This window comes from Urocampus carinirostris, chromosome 14 (assembly GCF_059441175.1).
Source record: "Urocampus carinirostris isolate Australia breed hairy pipefish chromosome 14, RoL_Ucar_1.0, whole genome shotgun sequence".
NCBI classification, from domain to species: Eukaryota; Metazoa; Chordata; class Actinopteri; order Syngnathiformes; family Syngnathidae; genus Urocampus; species Urocampus carinirostris.
In genome coordinates, this window is record NC_142362.1 from 29,817,325 (window position 1) to 29,839,208 (window position 21,884).

General features: G+C 41.0%; 1 protein-coding gene across 2 annotated transcripts in view; it reads right to left on the reverse strand.

Annotated features, from left to right (window-relative positions):
• Positions 1–21,884, reverse strand: part of igsf3 (immunoglobulin superfamily, member 3) — a 163,756-nt gene that overhangs the window by 63,700 nt on the left and 78,172 nt on the right. For both annotated transcript variants that reach the window (XM_088352566.1, XM_088352565.1), the window contains exons 3-4: positions 8,902–9,321; positions 1,308–1,694 (exon numbers count right to left, since the gene is read on the reverse strand). In XM_088352566.1, the coding sequence (XP_088208692.1) occupies positions 1,308–1,694; positions 8,902–9,321 (807 nt within the window). The remainder of the gene's footprint in view (positions 1–1,307; positions 1,695–8,901; positions 9,322–21,884) is intronic.

Consider the following 21,884-nt stretch of genomic DNA (forward strand, 5'->3'; position numbering starts at 1 on the left):
TCACAAGTCTAAGATGAAGAGGAAGGTTTTAAATAAAAAAAAGTCCTTCTGGGTTTTCCTGCTTGCTTTTCCCGCTTAACGACAACCTCTTCGCTTCAAAAAACATCACAAAGCTCCAGTTAACCCAAAAACTCAAGTGATATCGCTTAAGGGTTTTTCTCTCTTCTCTCGGGCTTAACTCAGTTCTTCCTTTCTAAAAACCATGAGACGAGTATAAATATGGATTGTGTTACCCCTCTTAGCATCACACAGTGAAACCTAGAAGTCGTTTTTTGGCATTTTTCCCCAACTAAAATATATCAATATCTGAGATGACTTTAAAACACAAGGGCTATAGTAGTACAGTACATACAAATTAATATGGATGTTTCAGTTCTTTTCTACTTTTGCATTGACTTAACATGACCATCGCAGCTGGGAAGTGACTTCCACACTGTTATTCATTTTTGACTTGGTGCAGAACATGTTAGAATTAATGTCTGAACATGAAATGGGCGCTCGAACTACTGCAGCCTGAACCTCAGCTTTACGTCTTTCTCCATTTAAGGTTGTCCCTAACTCGTGTAAATTTTACAAACATCATTTATAAGGCGTTAAGGTTTTTGTCAGAAATATAACTCAACTGTAAAAGGCAATTCACCAGAGACTTCAGTTGGATAGGGGCAATTTTGAATATCTCATTTTTCAGGAAGCCCATAAAAAGGTCAGGTTAGGTTGCCTGCAGTTGGGGGATTGGTAGTTTGAATTTTTCTTATTTTGTACTGTACCAGTCACAACTGGATACCGAAAACACTGCTGTCAAAACAGACAAGAGGGATGACGTTGATGAACCCTTCAGCCTTTGTTTATTACAGAAGGTAAAGTCGACCTGCAATCATCGTGGCTGGGAACCCTCAGTGAAGTCATGTGTCTTTCTTTGAGTCTTTTCTTTTTTTGTAGTCTCATGACATGTCTCTAAGTTCAACCTCTGTGAGTCTAGAGTCTAGACTCTAGACTCTGCAGCTCTGCAATATCCTCGTTTACCACCCATCCCTTAACCCCCTTTCTGGGAAGCACCCATTATTCTGCATTACACTTCTTTAGCAATCCACTCGAAGGGAAATTACATTAGGAATAAGAGGAGCATTATGCGATCAGTACTAACTCCCCGCTAACAATAGAGGTTATCTGTCATGTCACAAGGAGAGAGGTGGGGACATTAAATACCACAAAAATTGCTCTTGAGAATAGCTCATGATTCTTACAGTAATTGACAAGTAAAGACAGAAGAACTAATGCAGTTGCCTTGTGACCGGATTAATACTCACTAAGCGGCAGCACTGTGATCTGAACGTTACGGGAACGCTTGCTCCGGTCGATGAAGTCTCCCGTGGGTGTCTTTTCTCGCTCTGTTACGCGGCAGATGTATTTGCCAGCATCGTCGGGGCGGAGGTGCTGCAGCTTAAGCAGGTGCACGTTTGGGCTCTCTTTGCGCACTGTCATTAGGCCCGCAGCTTCACGGGCCATGTAGTCCTGGCCCAGGACGGGCACGGCACTAGGGCCCACCACAGCCACCGGTGAGCTGCTGAAGACCCACGACACCGAGAAGAATCGCTCGGGGACATTCTGCGCCTCAATGGTGCAGCGGAGTTCCAGCGGCTCACCGGCCGTGAAGGACCGTCGCTCCGTGCTCACCTGGATGCTAAAGTCACGATCTGAAGGGAACACAAAATACATGTTAACTGGACAGCAGGAGAAAAAGCCACAGAACTGGCTGTCTAACAGTGAATAATTTTGCATCGTAGTTTAACACCTAATAAAATACACTTTAGGAAAAATATTTAATACTGAAAACGTCTACTAAAGCTTTATATATCAATGAATAATGGGTTGGAACTGTTGGATCATAATTGCTAAAAATATATTCAAAATCTTTTTTTTTTTTTTTTTTAAACATAACTCTCTCGGTACAGGTTTTGGTAAACAAGACAGTAATAAGTAGCTTACATTTTTAGTTGCAGGAAGCACTTTCCAAATTTACAACTGGGAAATTCTAACTTCATTTTTTGAATGGCCTAAAATAAAGGTTCATGACTGATATCTAAACATTGCATACACCCAGTGGCCTGTGCAGGAGAAGGGGCCGATGTCACTTCATAGGACAATGCCTTCCAAACTAATCATAGCTGCAGTTAATCATGAGAGAAAAAGAAAGCTCAGCCAAATCTGTAGAGAAACATGGCGACAATTTCAAGCACTTATGAGCACGTCACCCACAATTCAAGCACTTTTATCTTTGAAAACACAACATCAAAATTAAAACATTTTCACAGATTTTAAGCACCCATATGAACCGTGTTTACACTTAATAAAGGTTGACTTTATTTTCAAAATATTGTGCAATGGAAGGTATTGTGCTTGTCATGTTGGCTTTGTTATACTGTACGTGTATGTTTGTTACAACGCTGCTTTTCCTTTGGTTTGACTCTCTTGACTTTTGTCCCGTATCATTTATAATAGAAATAATTATATGTACTTTACTGTTTAGGTTTGCATTGTAGTTATTTATTATAAATGGACAATTTTAGGCTGTTTTACCGTAATTATAAACTAACTCAAGGGGAGAAGAGTTCAACTATTCAATGATCATTATATTTTTCCAATTAAAAAGTATCGGAATCGATCAATCCTACCCTGTGGTCACTTAATTTGGATTGATAACAAAAACCTGAGTATCGCCTACCCATACCTTACAGTAAGTAACATGCAATACATAATGACAGGCTGCATATTGCTATTAACCCCTCTGCCTTTCTTTTGTACGCTCCATCTTATCACAACAGTGTACCAAATGGGGTACTTCAAACATTTCCACACTGTAGCGTTTGTCAGGACCTGCGCTCGTTGTCGTAATTACAGCTTGAGGCTACCACCAACACTGAGAGGCCAAGCAGCCGTTTCAGACACCAAACCTACTGCGCTCATCATCAGCAAATTAGAACGGCAAATAAAACCAGCGCCCACCTCCTTGCCTCCTCCACACTCACATACAAAGTGAGCGTAATTTTGGTAAGGAGAAGCCGAGTGAACAACACCAGGTTTGCTGTGTGTGCGCTAGAAAAAAAGAAGTGAAAGAGGGCGTTTGATTCGCTGTCACACTGCAAGCGAGAATTCTAATTAGGTTTATTTTTTATTGCTGAGGTGAACGCAAAGACGAGGGGAGGGCGAGCGCAGCACTCTGACAAATCAGCAATTTTTTTGTATCCATCGCCGCACAGCATGACCCCAACCTTTCCTCTTCTCGAGTCTCTCGGCATCTTCTTTGTGGCTGCATCTGACACAATTTTAGTGTCGTGTGCCCCAAGATTCCCCTTAATATTCCACACGATTCACTTTTGTATTCAGAGTGCACCCAGGACCGTGGATAGCACAAGTCCAGTGTTTGCTAAAATTTAAAATCCCTTTTTTTAGATAATAAAAAATAACACAGGGGTAGGGAATATATGGCTTGCGAGCCAGGTATGGCTCTTTTCATAGGTACATCTGGCTCGGAGATGAAATAGCGGCCACAGGTACCCTCTCTGTGACTTTCCAAATTTGGTGTATGTGAAGCCGAAGCAAAAAAACACCAGTTTTCCAGACAGTTTACACTCAAGGTGTTAGATCAATAGACCCGATTTTGGCTGTACGTGTCTAAAGAATCCTTAACATGTAAGCTCAATAAACAATCTATGCTCACTGTTCAGACACTGTTAAACACTCGAAAAATGCAGCCAATTGGATTGGGTGAGCGGTAGGGGTGGGCGGAGAACTCTGCTCACACCTTGTTTTGAAACCATTATTTACGACAAGCTGATGGTCAAAATGAGCCTCAATGGTACTAAGCAGACCTGGGCACTCTGGTCCAAGAGGACCGCATGTTCTGCTCGATTTTGGAGGTTTCTCTTCTTCGACTCAAATGACAAAAATTAGGAACTTATTAGCAAGCTAAAGGACCTTGGAATCACCAGTATTGGAGCAGAGAAACCTTAAAAACAAGGCAGGACATGCAGCCCTCGAGGAACGGAGTGCCGGGTCCGTCTGGTCTTAGGTAACTGCTCGAGAGAGACAAGTTTTAAGTGGTTTTGTTTTTGTTAATTTTGCCTCAATATAAAATAAAATGCATTTTGAATGTGAGGAGCCCATGATAAATGCTCATGAAACACATGCAAACAATTCACAACCAATTTAAAGCAATTCCATTAATAAAGATGAACTAATCTATCAGTATGCTCAAAACAACAGAGAATAAATAAATCAAGGGATGTTTGATATCAAATTATTTCAGACCAATACACTAATCAAATCTTGACAAGTCATTGATACAGACACCACGTACCCATAGTTAGTCTATAAAATTCTCATTTCATCTGCCAAAGAAAAAATGATATTTTAAAGAAACATCTTTAAATCCCAATGTATTTTTTCTCAGTTTTGTTTAATTTATAGATGACAATATTCCATTCATTAATGTTTTGGGGTTCCTTAGTATTGAAAGACAGTCGATACTGGTATATGCTACCATCGCTTGTTTTAAAACCCTGAAAGAGTGTTATTTGAAAAGATACTGGGATTTGTACTCGCCCATCCATATTTACATATGAAAAAGAAATCTGCAACAAAAACGTGGGCAATAAAGCACATGACACAAAATGCAAACAGTATGTAGTACACACTGTATTACAGAACAATGAATGGTTGTTGTGCAGGTAAATCTTATCTGTGAAATTTTTTTCATTCCAATCAATTCTTCGACTCAAAAATGTTTGTATTTTTTGGAGGGGGTTACTTCACACCCCCAAAATACCCGAAAGCTTTGCTGCTACCCTCACAGTATCACGTCAACATAAGATTGGTTTGTTAATAAGATAAGGTAATCCTTTATTCGTCCCACAATAGGGAAATTTCTTTTGTTACAGCAGAAAGACAGTGAATGATGAATAACAGCTAGACAATGAACAGTACAAACAAGTATTTATATAGTGTGAATAGATAACAGTAACCATTTGCATATATTACAATGTCAGTACCTCTTCTCAACGGACCCAAAACTTTAGTGTAGACAATAACAGGAGGGATGATGTATACTGATACGACAAGTAAGGAATTACGACAGCTTGCCATTCATCATGCCACCCAATGTTTTAGCTTCCTGATGAGGATAATCAGGCACAGATTACTCCCATTAATGAAATGAAATAGAAGTGACATTTCAAATTCTAGGTTGTTTGGTCCAATTAAAATGTGAGAAACAATCTTTCATTGAGCTTTCTCTGAAAAAACTTGTGAGACAAACCATATTAGCAAAAAGTCAATTATAAACAGAGAAAACAAGTAAGTCATGTTTTAAGATGTTTCAATTTTAATCAAGTCTGATGGAACTGGCCATGTTGAATGATGGTGGTGTGGGCAGTCTTTGCCACATTTAAATACTTTAAACATTCAAAATCCCCAAATCCCAGCAATCAATAGTACTGGAGAGGAATATCATATACATATTCCTACTTTCGGCCAATGCCGGAGCATCAAATTGCACTTCAATTGATTTAATTATATGAACTCCACTTCACGAACTGTACAGCTTTGAAACAGTAAGGGAAAGCAACTACTAAAACTGTGCTGCAGAGCAATGTATTACATCGGTTGAATATGACTGATAAATAACAGTGAAACTATTTACTTGAATTTACTCCAAGATGCGATAGACCAGCAGAGTAACTGTGTATTCTAATGGTGTAGTGTGTGATGCTAAGGAAAAGTAGTGAATGTTTTTTTCCCCCAATGCTTTCTGAAATGTTAAGAGATTTGGTTGCACCGAATACAAATCGTTAAATGTATAGATAGCAGCAGTTGATAAAAAATTAATTCACATGTAGGTTACTGGCTCAACGTGCTTCAAACATAGGCTGGTGATAAAAATAGTACCTACAAATAGGCTTTTGCCATTGGAAATATAATTTCAAATATGACATCCCTTATAGGATGGAGAGTAGAATCTTGCTCAAAGAGTCAAAACATTAAAAACAATACATTTTTCCGTCCATTATATAACTATAAGTTTTACAGGCAATCATCACCTTAACCACCATTAAATATCATGACTCATACTATAGCCATAACAGATATAACACAAATGTGAAATGTGCGCCTCAGGGCTTATTAATTTACCAACTTCAAATAGACTCCACACATTAAATTGCCCTAACACTTTTGATAGTTGCTTACCTTAGCATAACAACATAGGACCAAGACAAGCTGGGATTGACCAGTGAACAGGCCATTCAATAATATATAAAAAGAAAAAAACAAATCAGCAAATACTTAAAGCTACACTATTGTGTCACCCAAAACAAGTACAAATAAATGCATTCATTTATTTTCTACTGTAAATGTTTGAGAGGCTGTGTATGCCCTGGATGAGTCATCATTCAATTAAACCTACCTATTGAATAATACAAATTCCCACCTAAAGATAATGTATTCAAAAGCACTGACAGGCATGAATTAATATGTGGAAAGAAGAGGAAATATCATAAACTCTACACTGAACCTCTTAAGTGTGACGACTGACGAGCACATAAAAAAAAACACAAAATCTAAATCAGACAAAAAAGTTTTTAAGTCTAAAATGGACCAAAGTGGCACCAAGAGAAAGTTTATCGTAAAAAAAATAAGAGAAGCAGCAAAAATCAAAGTTCTTAAAACAGCGTTAAAACAAGCTTCTGTCCAAGGCTAGCCTCTTTGATGCTGGCTTTGGCTGATTAGTTCGTGATGGGGCTGTCTTCTAATCCATCTTTTATGATGGGAGCTTAATGGAGGTGCAGAAGTATGCCCCAGTAACATCCTCCTTCTCAAACTGTCAAATTCGCACACATATCAAGTAGTTTTAGTTTTCCCCGAAAAATGAATGCAAGCATCCCCCTCACCTAGCGGTAAGTAAACACAAAAAAATTCAGAAACCACACACATCAATTTTGAGTGCAACATATGCACACCTCTGCTGTGTTCGCTGTCATGCAACAACACCTCTATCCATTATAGATTACAAGAGAGACATAGAGTGGCAAAGGGTTCAGAGAGGGGAACTGTGCCTTTTCTCTCCTCCCTGAAGTCATCTGCCAAAAATGTTTTACATCTCTGTTTCTTGCTCTCCCGTCTCTACCAGCCAACGCTATCTGGGGCGCTATCAACTTTTATAGCTCTGTAGCGGATGTAATACTTTATTGGGAAAGGCCAAAAATGAGTCTAATTTGAAAGGAATGACTGGAGACAACCAAGACTGTGTTCTGCCTGGATAACGCCGCTAATGTCAATGGTGTTTACCAGCCAGCAGTAAGGGTCTTTCCAGTCCACACACAAAGAACGACTTCTTCCGAGTGGGGGAGAACACAGATCAAGTAAAAGGGTGAGGAGGTCAAGTCGCGGATGAGGTACGGTGACAAGCCATAATGCCGTCTTTGAGGCTGGTCCATCAAGCCGGACGGTTGACTACCTATTAAATAATTATCATGAGGCATATACAGCCATCAGGCACGCCATCATGTTACTTAACCCGATGTCGTACATCCTTTCTGCATCCTCCTCCTCCCCACTTTGTTATTTCCATTAGACAATTGACTGTCCGGGCAATCAGAGTTGCTGAAGGCCGGCACAATTCCTCACACTAATGCACTCCAAGGAGAACCACAGTGTACCCACAAGAAAAGTTTGCCCTAGTTTTCTAACCTGGAAGCAATATGCTGTACACAAATGCACCTGTTTTCATAATGCCTTCAAATTTTACCACCAAATTCATTGCTAAAAAATGTATCCATGTTCAAGATATGATCTATGGGATTGTAATTTAAGGCAGTTATCCTTAACCATTTTTGTACCACAAACTGGAGTAATGTCTAGCAATATTATCGAGGCCCATCCCAATAATAATATGAGTGATAACAAATACAACTATAATAAAATAAGCCTATGTGCTCTGTGTAATCACGAGAATGCTACGGATGTAAATGACATAGGAAAAAGCTAAGTCTTATCTATTTATCACACTATATTTTTAGTCATCATACAGCCCTGAAATATATAAATAAACGCAAAAAAGTACAATGAGGGGAAAAAAAAATCTGACTTCGGAGGACATTAAATAAATATCTTGTAAATGTTATCTTGGCATTGTGTTCATAGTTTATGTTGTCAATAAATGATTCAAGTCACAAATTCAACAACGCGTAAAAATAGCGTGATGATTAGATCAATTCTGAAGCCTTTTCTCATGTCGTCCAGGTCCAGTGATTAAAAGCCAGTGTTCTCACTGCCACGATCTGGGTTCAATTCACGTTGCATCCAATGTTGTGCCAACCTGGTCACCGATATTTATCTAATGATCAACCATTGTTGAAATACGTTAATATACTACCAAATATATATACACGCACACAATCCTGGAGTTATTTTTTGAATTATAATTATTACTATTTATAAAAATACAAATAAATACTGTACAAGCAAAAAATAAGGCATCTTATTTAAATTATGTGCTGCCAGGTTACAAACGACCCACGGTTGCGGACAACTTCTTTAAGGTACATAAATGAGCTCTGATTACACAGCTAGAGCGAGATGATAGTATCCACTGTTGACACCTGCTGTGCACACTCACACCTTTTAAGGCCATTTACACCATCTTTGACTATGGGTTTAATGTTGCTCACTAAAGCGACACAAATGCATCTGTGGGATGTCAGCGGAGGTTGAATAAGCCCTTTTTAGTGAGTTAATGAGCTTAGTGCAAAAGGCTGAACAGTAATCATAGGAGGGCAGCCCACATTTGCGATGTACATCAGCTACTTTATTCTTTGATATCAGATCTGCATCCATCTCTTCACTTACCAGTGGGCTGAATGCGGAGCGGGGTCTTGTCACTCTGTTTGCGGGTCATTGCAAACCAGCTGCCATCGGCGTCCTGTATCCACTCTGCGGATTGGCAGTAAAGCAGTCCCTGGTCCACCGGTTGCAGCTTGTGGATAGTCAGTCGGTAGGATGTAGCGCTTGTTTTGTCCAGCCTGAGGTCTCCCGCAGCCATCCTCTGACGATACGGACCCCCGGACCGCAGGACAAAGTCCTTTGACAGGGTGAGAAGCTCCTGAGGTGGTGCGGATGCGTCATCGGGCGCTTTGAGATACCAGCCCACTGACAAGTGAGTGTGTTGCATTGTGGTCCGAGAAACTTCACATGTCAGCTGGAGTGTATCGCCTTCCACCTTGGACAGAGTCTGGACCGGAGCGGATACCATCAGCGAGTCAGCAATAACTGCAATGAGAAAATAAAAATCGTATTCAGTGTTGAGGCTTAGGGGACAATGTGCGCCGCAACGGGCTGCCGCAGACATACGCGCTGAGGCCAAAACCTGTCAACACCGAGATACAGCTCATCCCTGAAGATCGGGAGGGTGCTTTACACCGACCAGATGATGAAGGTGCTGTATCTGAATCGGTTTTAAAGCTGCAACTAGCGATTATTTTCATAATCAATGAATTGGTCAAATAGTTTTTCAATTAATCGATGAATCAGATTTTTAAAAAAACATTACTGGCTCGTCTATTCCAATAGGGACGTTTGGGCCAGATAGAACAATAGTTCACAAAACCAAATATTCTACAAAATAAAGTAATACAAATATAAGTGTTTGTCAAATGACTTAACAATAAACTAAAAGACATACAGATGTATGGTCCACTGCACATTTGTAAGTTACTCTTTTCCTATTACCTTCATCATAATGCATTTGGGCTTGTCATACACAGCACAAATGAAGAGAAATCAATACTTTATATTGTATGAATAGCAAAATTTGTATTCGCCAGAAAAAATTAAAAATGTAAACCCACTTTTCAAAATGTCAACACATTTTGTTTTTTTGGTTAAAATTTTAAATATGATAAACAGTCCCAATGTGCAATATGATTAAGAGTGAGCCCCATGTGTTGAGTGAAACATGTCATCATTACTTTATTTGTTTTCAGATTTTTTACTCTTTGTATTTCTGCAGCACTTTTTGTTTCGTTAAAAAATGTTAATTTTGTTTCTGTTCATGCCAATTGTTTGTAATGATGCAATGTTCAATAACATTTTTTTTGTTAATGAAAAAGGTCAAATAAAATGCCTGTTTCAAATACTTAATGCCAATCCAACCACTACCCCAAAAAAGAAGTGTTCATGTGTAAGAAATGCAAAAATAGCCAGTAGATGGCGGGAGAGAGTAACCTATTTTAAATTCCGTACAGCACGTTTAAGGATGCGTGAAACGTGATATATATTAAATGCAAGTTTGATACAAGTACAGTGTGATATAAATAATTTCTTCTCAAACAATGACAGATCATTTTGAATCAAAGGCCGAAGTAAAAACAAGTAAAAAATGTATTGCATTTTCTAAAATACTTCATTATTCCATCCATCCATCCATTTACTTCAGCTTATCCGAGGTCTGGTCGCGGGGGCAGCAGCCTCAAAAAGGAAGCCAAGACGTCCCTATCCCCAGCCACCTCCTCCAGCTCATCCGACGGGATCCCGAAACGTTCCCAAGCCAGCCGAGAGACGTAGTCTCTCCAGCGTGTCCTGGGTCCCCCCCAGGGCCTCCTGCCGGTGGGACATGCCCAGAACACCTCCCGAGGGAGGCGTCCAGGAGGCATCCTTATCAGATGCCCGAACCACCTCAACTGGCTCCTCTCAATGCGGAGGAGCAGTGGCTCCATACAGAGTCCCTCCCGGATGACTGAGCTTCTCACCTTATCTCTAAGGGAGAACCCAGACACCCAGACAACTCATTTCGGCCACTTGTATCCGGGATCGTGTTCTTTCGGTCATGACCCAAAGTTCATGACCTCAGGTGAGGGTAGGAACGTAGATCGAACGGTCGATCGAGAGCTTTGCCTTTCGGCTCAGCTCCCTCTTCACCACGACGGACCGGTACAGGGTCCGAATGACGGCAGATGCTGCGCTGACCCGTCTGTCGATCTCCCGTTCCAACTACCCTCACTCATGAAGAAGACCCCAAGATTCTTGAACTCCTCCACTTGGGGCAAGATCTCTTCCCCAACCCAGAGGGAGCATGCCCACCCTTCTCCGACTGAGTACCATGGTCTCGGACTTGGAGGTGGTGATCCTCATCCCGGCCGCTTCACACTCGGCTGCGAATCGCTCCAGCGAGAGCTGAAGATCACGGCCTGAGGAATCCAACAGCACCACGTCTTCTGCAAAAAGCAGTGACGCAATGCTCTGGCCCCCAAAACGGACTCCATCCCCACCAAGGATGTGCCTAGAAATTCTGTCCATTAAGTTTAGGAACAGAATCAGTGACAAAGGGCAGCCCTGGCAGAGTCCAGCCCTCACCGGGAACGAATCCGAATTACTGCCGGCAATGCGGACCAGACTCTGGCACCGGGCATACAGGGACCGCACAGCCCGGATAAGACCGTGCGGTACCCCATTTCCCCAAAGAACCCCCCACAGGGCCTTCCGAGGAACACAGGCAAACTCCCATGCACCCTCAAAGACCCTGCAGAGTGTGTAGAGCTGGTCCAGTGTTCCACGGCCAGGACGAAAACCACACTGTTCCTCCTGAATCTGAGATTCAACCTCCTGGCAGACCCTCCTCTCCAGTACCCCTGAATAGACCAGGGAGGCTGAGAAGTGTGATTCCCCAGTAGTTGGAACACACTTTTTAAAGAGGGGAACCACCACCCCAGTCCAGAGGCACTGTCCCCAATGTCCACGTGATGTTGCAGAGGCGTGTCAACCATGACACGCCCACAACATCCAGAGCCTTAATGAACTCCGGGCGGATCTCATCGACCCGCGGGGCCCTGCCACTGAGGAGTTTTTTGACCACCTCGGTGACTTCAACCCCAGAGATGCGAGAGCCCAACTCAGAGTCTTCTGGCTCTGCTTCCCAAGAGGAAGACGTGTGGGTGGGATTGAGGAGGTCTTCGAAAAACTCCGCCCACCGATTCACAACGTCACGGGTCGAGGTCAGCAGCGCCCCATCGTCACTATACACAGTGTCGATGGCACACCGCTTCCCCCCTAAGACGCCGGATGGTGGACCAGAATTTGCTCGAAGACGTTCGGAGATCGGCCTCCATTGCCTCGCCAAACTCCTCCCATGCCCGGGTTTTTGCCTCGGCAACCGCCAAAGCCGCATTCCGCTTGGCCAGCCGATACCTGCCAGCTGCTTCCAGAGTCCCACAGGCCAGGAAGGCCCGAAAAAACTCTTTCTTTAGCTTGACGGCATCCCTCACCGCCGGTGACCTCCAACGGGTCTAAGGGTTGCCGCCGCGGCAGGCACAGACTACCTTACCTTATTGTTTTAATCTAGGTTTAAAACACATTTATATTCTATAGCAGCGGTCGGGAACCTTTTTGACTCTAAGATCCATAAAAGCAAAATTTTTCACATTTCATTTTGGGAAAGAGTCACACCATATATCTCTACAAAGATTACAAAGACTTCAGCTAAGTCAAATGATTTAGCAAAGCTAAAATTTGGTCTTTTAAATATTAGATCGCTTGCTCCTAAAGCTTTACTTGTTGATAAGTTTATAATCACGAATAATGTTAACTGTATCGGTCTTTGTGAAACTTGGTTACGCCCGGATGAGTATTTAGCGCTAAATTATGCTTCTCCCCCAGACTACGAGAGTAGCCATGTAGCACGCACGTTGAAAAAGGGTGGCGGTGTCGCGCTAATTTCTGAAAAAACGCTCAAATTTAATCCTCGTACCTCTAATAATTACAAGGCGTTTGAGGCTTTTGTGATGCGGTCCTCTCTATTGTCAATTTATGTATTAACTATCTATCGCGCACCTGGGCCATACACAACTTTCTTAGACGAATTTGCTGAACTTTTGTCTGAACTAGTAACCTATGCAGACAAAATTATAATTGTGGGGGACTTTAACATTCATATGAACTCCCCACTCAGTTCACTTACTGTTGCGTTTCGGTCTCTAATTGATGCATTTGGTTTTAATCAACTGGTTGATTTGCCAACCCATAAAGATGGAAACACGCTCGACTTGGTTCTGACTCGAGGAGTTTTAACCTCAAACATTATGGTGTTGCCGTTTACTACCGTTATCTTGGATCATTACTTAGTTACATTTGAGCTGCTAGCTAAATGTAGTACTAAAAAAGCTGAAGGATTTAGCGGACACAATATAAGCACTGGCACAGTTTCTGAGCTCTTTAAACTCCTTCCTGGAGCAGTTGCGTCCTTTCCTTCATACAATGGCTCGATTGACTCACTCATGAATGAGTTCAATACTACCCTGGCTAGTGTCCTGGATTCAATAGCGCCCATAAAGCTTAAATCACGTCCTATAAGACGCACGCCTTGGTTTACTGATGAAACTAGAACCCTTAAACAAGAATGCAGGAAATTGGAAAGAAAATGGCGTGCTACCAAGCTTGAGGTTTTCCATCAAACCTGGTGTGACAGCTTGTTAAAGTATCAAGCGGCCCTTGCCTCAGCAAAATCGGCCTACCTTTCGAAAGTGATTGCGTCACAAAAGAACAATCCCATAGTCCTTTTTGACACTGTAGCATCGCTTACAAGGCAACAGACTGTCGCAGATAGTTTGACACACTCTGCTCATGACTTAATGGTCTTCTTTACTAAGAAGATTCAATGCATACAGGAAGAAATTGCTAAAGACATTAATAATACCACACATATTAAAGGGCTGAAATCTACAGATGCACGACAGGGTGGCTGTCCAGGGAATTTGTTCAGTTTTAGTGAACTGTCACTTGATGATCTCAAACAGGTGGTGAATGCGGCCAAACCGCCAACTTGCCAGTTCGACCCGCTCCCAGGTTCACTTATTAAAGGTCTTTTTGGCGTCCTTGGACCTTCAGTTCTAAATATTATAAACATATCACTCTCCTCAGGTGTAGTTCCAGCAGCTTTTAAGTCCGCCGTTATTAAACCCACACTGGAACGACCGAACCTTGATCCAGAAATCTTATATAATTATAGACCTGTGTCAAACCTACCTTCAGGGCTAACCACTCTACTGAGACAGCTCTGATCAAGGTAACAAATGATCTACTGGCAATGAATTCTGGCACTTCATCACTTTTGCTGCTGCTGGATCTTAGTGCTGCTTTTGACACAGTCCACCACAATTTCCTACTAGAACGGTTGGAAAAATGGATTGGTCTCTCAGGAACCGTCCTCTCGTGGTTCAGATCCTACCTCTCAGATAGGACGCACTGTGTTAAATATGGCGAAATGACATCTGAGCCCTTTAATGTTACCTGTGGTGTTCCGCAGGGTTCAGTGCTAGGCCCCCTTCTTTTCAGCATTTACATGCTTCCATTAGGTGATATTATTCGCAAGTACAATATCAGCTTCCACTGCTACGCAGACGACACTCTATACTATATCTTCCGTTGGAGGAATCTCCCACACTAAACTGTGGAAATTTGGAGGCCTGCCTCATTGAGATAAAAGAGTGGATGTCACTCAATTTCTTGCGTCTTAACTCTGAAAAGACCGAAATGTTAGTCATTGGTCCATCTAAATGCCGTGACTTATTCTCAAAAACTGCTGTGAACATTGATAAATGTCACATCACACAGAGTGACTCAGTTAAAAATGTAGGTGTCATATTTGACCCTGATCTATCCTTTGAAACGCATGTAAAGAAAATTACTAGAACCGCTTTCTTCCATCTTCGTAACATTGCTAAAATCCGTTCAATACGGTCTCAGTCGGATGCGGAAATTATAATTCATGCGTTTGTTACCTCCCGTCTTGATTACTGTAATGCACTACTCTCTGGTCTCCCGAAGTCTAGAATCATGTCTCTTCAGCTGGTACTAAATGCCGCAACGAGGCTTTTAACTAGGACAAAAAAGTCCGATCACATAACTCCGATTTTGGCTAACCTGCATTGGCTCCCAGTTAGCCTTAGATGTGATTTCAAGGTTCTCTTAGTATTATACAAAATCATTCATGGACTTGCTCCCGCTTATCTTTCATATCTGATTTCCCCCTATGTCCCGGTCCGAAGCCTACGATCTGAGAGTGCCGGTCTTCTGGTGATCCCAAGAGCAAAGAAGTGTTCTGCTGGTTCGAGAGCGTTCTCCATCCGGGCACCATTGCTGTGAAATGCTCTTCCAACTGAGATCCGATCTGCAACCTCAGTGGAAATGTTTAAATCTATGCTTAAAACTTACTTCTACTCCATAGCATATGAATAACCTACTCTTCTCGTCGGCTGAAAAATAGTCTGTGTAATATAGTGTAATAATCTGTAAAGTCCTTTGAGACTCTTCATGATTTAGGGCTATACAAATAAAAATGACTTGACTAGATACAAAATTCAACAAAACCACCAAACCAGTACTGCAGACAAAAGCTTATTCTTGAGCACATTTTATTTCACTGTGTGACATTTGATGATTTGATAAAATTTATGAAATAAGAATAATGCCAGAGCTTGAGTCTTATATATGTATATCAATAAATATGTCTCCCTTCCGCACTTGAGATTGTTAAGGCTCATTTCTACCTTGTGCGGTTCGGTTTTGCGTGCTCTACAATAGACTTTGCTCGCTGTAACTTGGAACGACATAGAATATATGCATGGGAACAATTATATCTCCAAGCCATACGTACTCATGAAAAGAGCCATAGGTTCCCGGCCCCTATTCTATAGCTTATTATTGACCTATATTTCATGTTGACGATGTCTGTGTATTGTTTGTTAATGCCTTTGCAACAACATCCAATGCAGCCTGGTCATCTGGAATGGGGATTACCTCGTGTGCAGTCTCTACTCAAGGTTTCTTCATTTTCCTCATGTTGAGGTATTTGAGTTTTTCACTGCCCTTGTGTAGGTTTGAGATCAGGGGATGGTGTAATAATACTCGGATGTCTGTAAGAGTCTACTATCTGTACAGTCCTCTGAGACTTTTTGTGATAAGGGCTTTACAAATAAACACGACTTGACCTGAATCAGCCACGGACGCTCTGGTTTGTGGCCACATTTTAATTTGATTCTTAGTTGTTTGTTTTTTTAATAACTACTGTTACTTTTGATGCGAAAAAGGAACTCACTGAATTATACTTCTTAATTTTTATGTACCTTCACATTTGACAACCAAATATGGTTCCTGTTGGAACAAAGAGTTACAAAATATACAATGAGCAAATCTATTTAGGGAATGCACAGTTAGGAAGTGCTTCACATCAAACTGAATGTGTTGGAGAGGCTGCTTCAGGTAAGAACGAATGAGCCATTATTTTAAGTGTTCTGTCCCAGTCCATAAAGAACAGCATGTCTCAGGGACAGTCTTGACTACTGCTGACGATTTGAGTTAATGTCTACATGAAGTGAAAATAGACGAATATAAGATAAACGTGCCGGATGATTTAATTGACGACCAACTGAAGGAAGACAAATATTTTCCTCCCACTGACAAGAGTGCCGCACATATTATTCTGTTCCATGTTCAGCTTTAACATTCTATAGTGTGCTGACATCACCACCAGACTCTAGTGAATTGCATGAATACATGAATAAGCATATATGGTCCTAAAAGATACATAAGAAAAGGGGGAGAAAACTCAGCACATAGGAAAAAGTATTGCACAGCGGACATGCATAGTTTTATTTTAAATATTACTGTGATATGCACATGTTGCATATAGGCACGTCACATAGAAATACGGTAAAATATGTCGAGTCAGCGTGACATCGAGTTAGTTGAGCGAATGATGCATGTCAAATCATAATTGTGTGTGGTGAATCTTACCACAGCTAGACCAACAGTAGAGAGTAATTTGTGCTTAAAAAAAAAAAAAACAGCTTCAACGTCGGCGGCAGAGAGTAACCCAATTTTAAATTCTGTACAGCATCTTTAAAGGATTCTCTGAAACGTGATATACGGAAGAAACTGATGCTTCATTCGCATTAAAACTGTGCAAGACCATTTTGGGGGGGATGGAGGCCACCAGGCTGTAGTTGCCCAATACGCACCACAGGAAATGGTGCCCCTATGGCCCTAATGGTTAAGGGAGGAACCCATCCAACCATGGTAAAATATGACATCATATTGGTCACTTGTCACACTTTTGCTACCTGCGGATCTTTATTGTGCATTGTGTTCTGCAATCTGATTGGCTAGGCAGTGGCCCTGACCCTTTTCTGCCCGTCAATGACGCTGCGGTCTGTTTTCTACTCACATGAAGACGCTACATTATGTATGAGCAAACCTTTTTATTTTCAAGTTTCGATTCAAGCCATCATGTCAACAAAATGCTCTGTTCATAACTGCATAATTTGATGCACATTTATTGAGGTAAACTATATACTGTAGATAGGTATGACAAATAATTTATCACTACATTTTAAAAAACTGCATAAATATCCGTTAAAGAAAAAGCCCTGAACTTCAACTGTTTGTAAATACAAAACAATAAATCTGAGTCAAGAATTTATGATGCAGCTCTTGTTGAGTCCAATGGATACAAACTACAAATACATTTTTTATGTAGCTAAGGGGTCGTCACCATTAGAAAATGTGTTATTCCAAACCATTATTTTAATGACGCCACTTCTATTATTTTTCACAATATTTCAAGTTGGAGGCCAAACAGCAGCCATTAGTTCACATAACTAGTGTTCAAATTGAGAGCTCCATCAAGCATGGGACCAGCCAGAAGGAAAAGCACAGTTTAACTAGGCCAAAGTCAGCCAGATCGCAGAAAAGAGATCGACAAGAAGTGGGCGAAACGAAAATAGCATAGTTAGTGCAGCTCAAGTGAGAAATACTGTTAGAATAGATGTAGCAGGAAAACAAAGTGGCCAATAACTGAGGGTCAAAGTCAGCAGGCCTCTAATGAGGTGCTACATTCTGATGCTACTGTACAGCCAGCCACACATGAAGGAGCAATTTGCTGCCCTTCTTTGACTGAATATAATGTTCACATCCAATCCTTTCACACCTCAAGTGAGTTATTATGGCGATATTAGTCATGGGTGCAATAAAGCTTTTCTGCTGATATATGCCTTTGTTGCTTGTATGATACAATTACTAATATGGGACTTTAAGTAGGACGGAGCCAGTCTTTATAGTGAGAGACTGTTCATAATGGTTTCTGGCTGGGCAACCTCACTCTCTTAATGGGTCCTAGCACTGGGTGAGTTGATATCAGTGGAGGCATATCTGTATGATATAATCCTGTTGCTGTTTCACAAATTAGTGTTTCCCGTATTAGGGGCCCTGAGAAAAAAACAGTATTAGAAAATATCCTCCCAAAAAAGCAAACGAGATAGGTTTAGGTTTTTAATCACTTGTGTGTGTGTTTGTGTGTGTGCGTGTTTAGGGCTCACCGCGTTATAAGGCGAAGTCTCCGTCGCTGTTTTTATTTCTGTATTTAACACTACACAGGTCTCACTGCTCTTCACTTTTCGAGTAAATTTCCAAAACCTCGAACAATAGTCCCGGCAGACACATTAGCCCAAGCATCAACAATGTATTATTTTCATTAGAATCCACTGGAAGTTTCTGCGCCAGCGTAGTCCTGGTCCAGATGGAAATATAACAGTTTAATGAAACGAAAGCACCAAGACGATAACAATAACTTTCAAATTGCTAGATACGCAACAGCATTAGCGTCCATGAGTGCTTCCGCAAACAATGTATTGCATGTGTGTCCTCTTCCGGGGAATGTGCATACCTGTCAACCTCCACAGCTCCATGCCCGTACAAACTGTCGTATTTTCCCGAACAAAATACAAAATAATCGTACACCTTATTTTTTTTCGGAATGATGCATGATGGGAAATCCCCAGGCGGCAGACGCATGCGCACAGTAGCATCAAACCGCTCACTTTGTTCGCAACGAAAAAAAACGATACCGAGATAGAGGCTTCCGCGGCGAACTCCTTTGACTTGATTGATTTGCCGTTTTGTGATAGTCGGTGTATACCCATCATTGACAAATTTGCGTTTTTCCCTTACAGATTTTCCTTGTACGTCGTACTCGTTTTAAAATGCATAAAGGCAAAACCGTACAGGTTGACAGGTATGGATGTGGTTGCGTTCACATAGGAGATGCATAGAAGTCACAGGAGATTGCATACATGTCCCTTTTAGTTGGATATGTGAACGATCTCACAAAGACATAGCATTTCCCCCATGAATGTTTTAAGTCATGACTCGGCCAATTTCCAATCTTGTCCGAAGCACTCTGCAGTATATAAGTCACACCGGGTTGTACGACGTACTTGCCTAATATGGTGTTTTTAGGTGTACCTTATAGTCCAGAAAATAAAGTACTTTTATTTCCAGGGAATTTCATATGTTTTTCTATATTATGTCAACAATGGTCCAATGCCTGAAGATAGCTGGCATGAGCTCCAGCACCCTCTAGAATCCTACTGAGGATAAGCAATGCAGAAAATGGATGGATGGATGGTCCAATGGGCCTCAACAGAGCCCTCCATGAAACGGTGTAATTGTAATTTCTTGAGTGTTATAATACTTAAATTGTCAACTACTTATACATGCATCAAAAGACTGAATGATTAGCAATCGGAGCCCAAGCAATAGCCGCACAAGAATGTTACCACCACAACACACCTACGCTACAGCGTAGCATCACCATGGCAACCTTCCCACCTAATGAACGGGGCCTCTTAGAACAGCCAAAGTATCATTGAGGCAACCTTGTGCCCTTTCATATCTATTGTAAACCCCTTTTCAAATCCCCAAAGACTAAAAGAACTTGGCAGGTTGATGCTTCAAAGCCCATTGCCTGGCTTCTTAAAAAAATATTTAAGATTGGAACATGAGTCACCATGACCAATCACAGTTACAGACAGATCATTCCGGGAGAATGGACCAATAAGACAGGGTTTTTTGAATCTCAGCATTTCTGAGGGTCAGAGTGAGTTTGTGGATATCATTTATGGTCTCACTGACCTCAATCTGGGAATGGATTAGGAACAGAATGAGAGGGCATTCCTGGGCACAAACGCACTTTATACCGTCACTTGAGAATGTGGCGACTAGTGAGTGCCTTCGATTACCCCACCTATTGCCGCTGTTACCTGTATGTAATATTCCGGAACAATTTTTATTAATTATTATGGGGGGTTGTTGGATAAGAGATAGGTGGCAAAGCACCCCTAAATAAAGTACTCATTGAGGGTTTTAGCACTTCGTATGGAACCGTTGGGAAAACTTTTATTTCTACCTACGGAGTTTTTTTATGTACTACCAATCAGTGGTCGGCAACCACCGGGAAGTTGGTCATTTTATACCAGGCCACACAGAAAGACAGGATTGATATATGTGTACACGCATTTTTTTACCCCAGAAAAAAACTCAGTTTGGGTGTGCGCTTATGAGGTTTTACGCTTGGTATATTCTGGGCAATATTGATCGGTCTGCAAATACCGCTGACTTTATTTGCTCAGCATTAGATGCAATGGGAATCAAACCCGGATTACAGCAGTGAAAAGGCAAAATCCAAACCACTCGCCACTAGGATTGTAGATTAATTGGGAAAAGGCAGTAAATGTAAATAAATGCAATGCAGCATTAGGAGAAAGAGTTAGGCCTAAACAACAATGTATAACATTTGCACCAAGAGTAAAAAAAAAAACAATGAGATAAAATCTAATGTCTTTCCCATGTCATCCAGATCCGGAGCGGTCTCGTGAATACACAGTGGATTTAGCCTCATTATTAATACGAACGTTATTATTGAGCCAGGCCACGAGAATATTGACATTAAAACGGTACAGGGTATAGAAAACGTTGCAGACCTCTGCTATAAATGACTCCATGAAATATCTCTTCAAACCTAATCTCTTTCTTATTGGTTTACTTAAGTATTCATGCATTCTGGAAACAATTTATATGATCTACCAACGTATTGTTTATTCTTCTTTTAAGTTGGTATTATTTCAAGAAAGAATTCAATAAAATGCCTAAATCAACACATTTATGATGTCATTAGAATGTAAAAACAACTAAAACAATTTCAATTGATGTGTTAGTAATCTTGCTGATCAAAAATTGCACCAATACCAATAAATAAACAGTCGAGGGCCTACAATGATAATTTAAATGAGCATACTAACTACTAGAGTTTATATGTGGCCTACTAGCATTATTGTAGTTTTTGCTGATTGGCTAGGAGAAATTATATGATCCCTCCAGCGACATATAACTATGGAGGTATTTATTTTGATTTGTGACTAGCATTAATGGTCCCTTGGATTTTATGGCCCAAACCCCAAAAAGTTATTCAGATTGAGAATTTTATTATTCAAGAACCCATGTTTTTTTCTTCCTGTATTCCAGTTTTATACGGCATTTGCCTAAAAATCCTTCATATTTTGAATTTGTTGTCTTTGAGTAAGGAAAGGGGGAAAAAACCCACTGTTTATTATTTTGTCTTTTTGATGGGCACAAAAGCTGTCAGTCCACCCATAAATCTTCCCTCCTAGTTTACCTCATCTACATTTTCTTAAGATTTTAGCTTTAATCTTCCCTCCTAGCCCATCTCCTTTTTCAGTCAAACCTCTGAAGTGTGCGACGCTCGTCATCGCTCAAGCTGCCCTTTTAAGTTCATGCACGAGAATGTGCAAGTGGGGAAGAGGAATGCAAGAAAAAAACGACTTTTGCAAGGATGAGACAGGGTGAAAATAGATTATTTATCCAATCTGACCTGTATATTTCCAAGCTTCAAAACCTATTTCTTTGCATTTTATTTAAATTGTTTTTAAAGTCCCAAAACTTACAAAAAAGGGGTTCAATGTGTCCTTATGTGTGTAGTAAGTCAAACG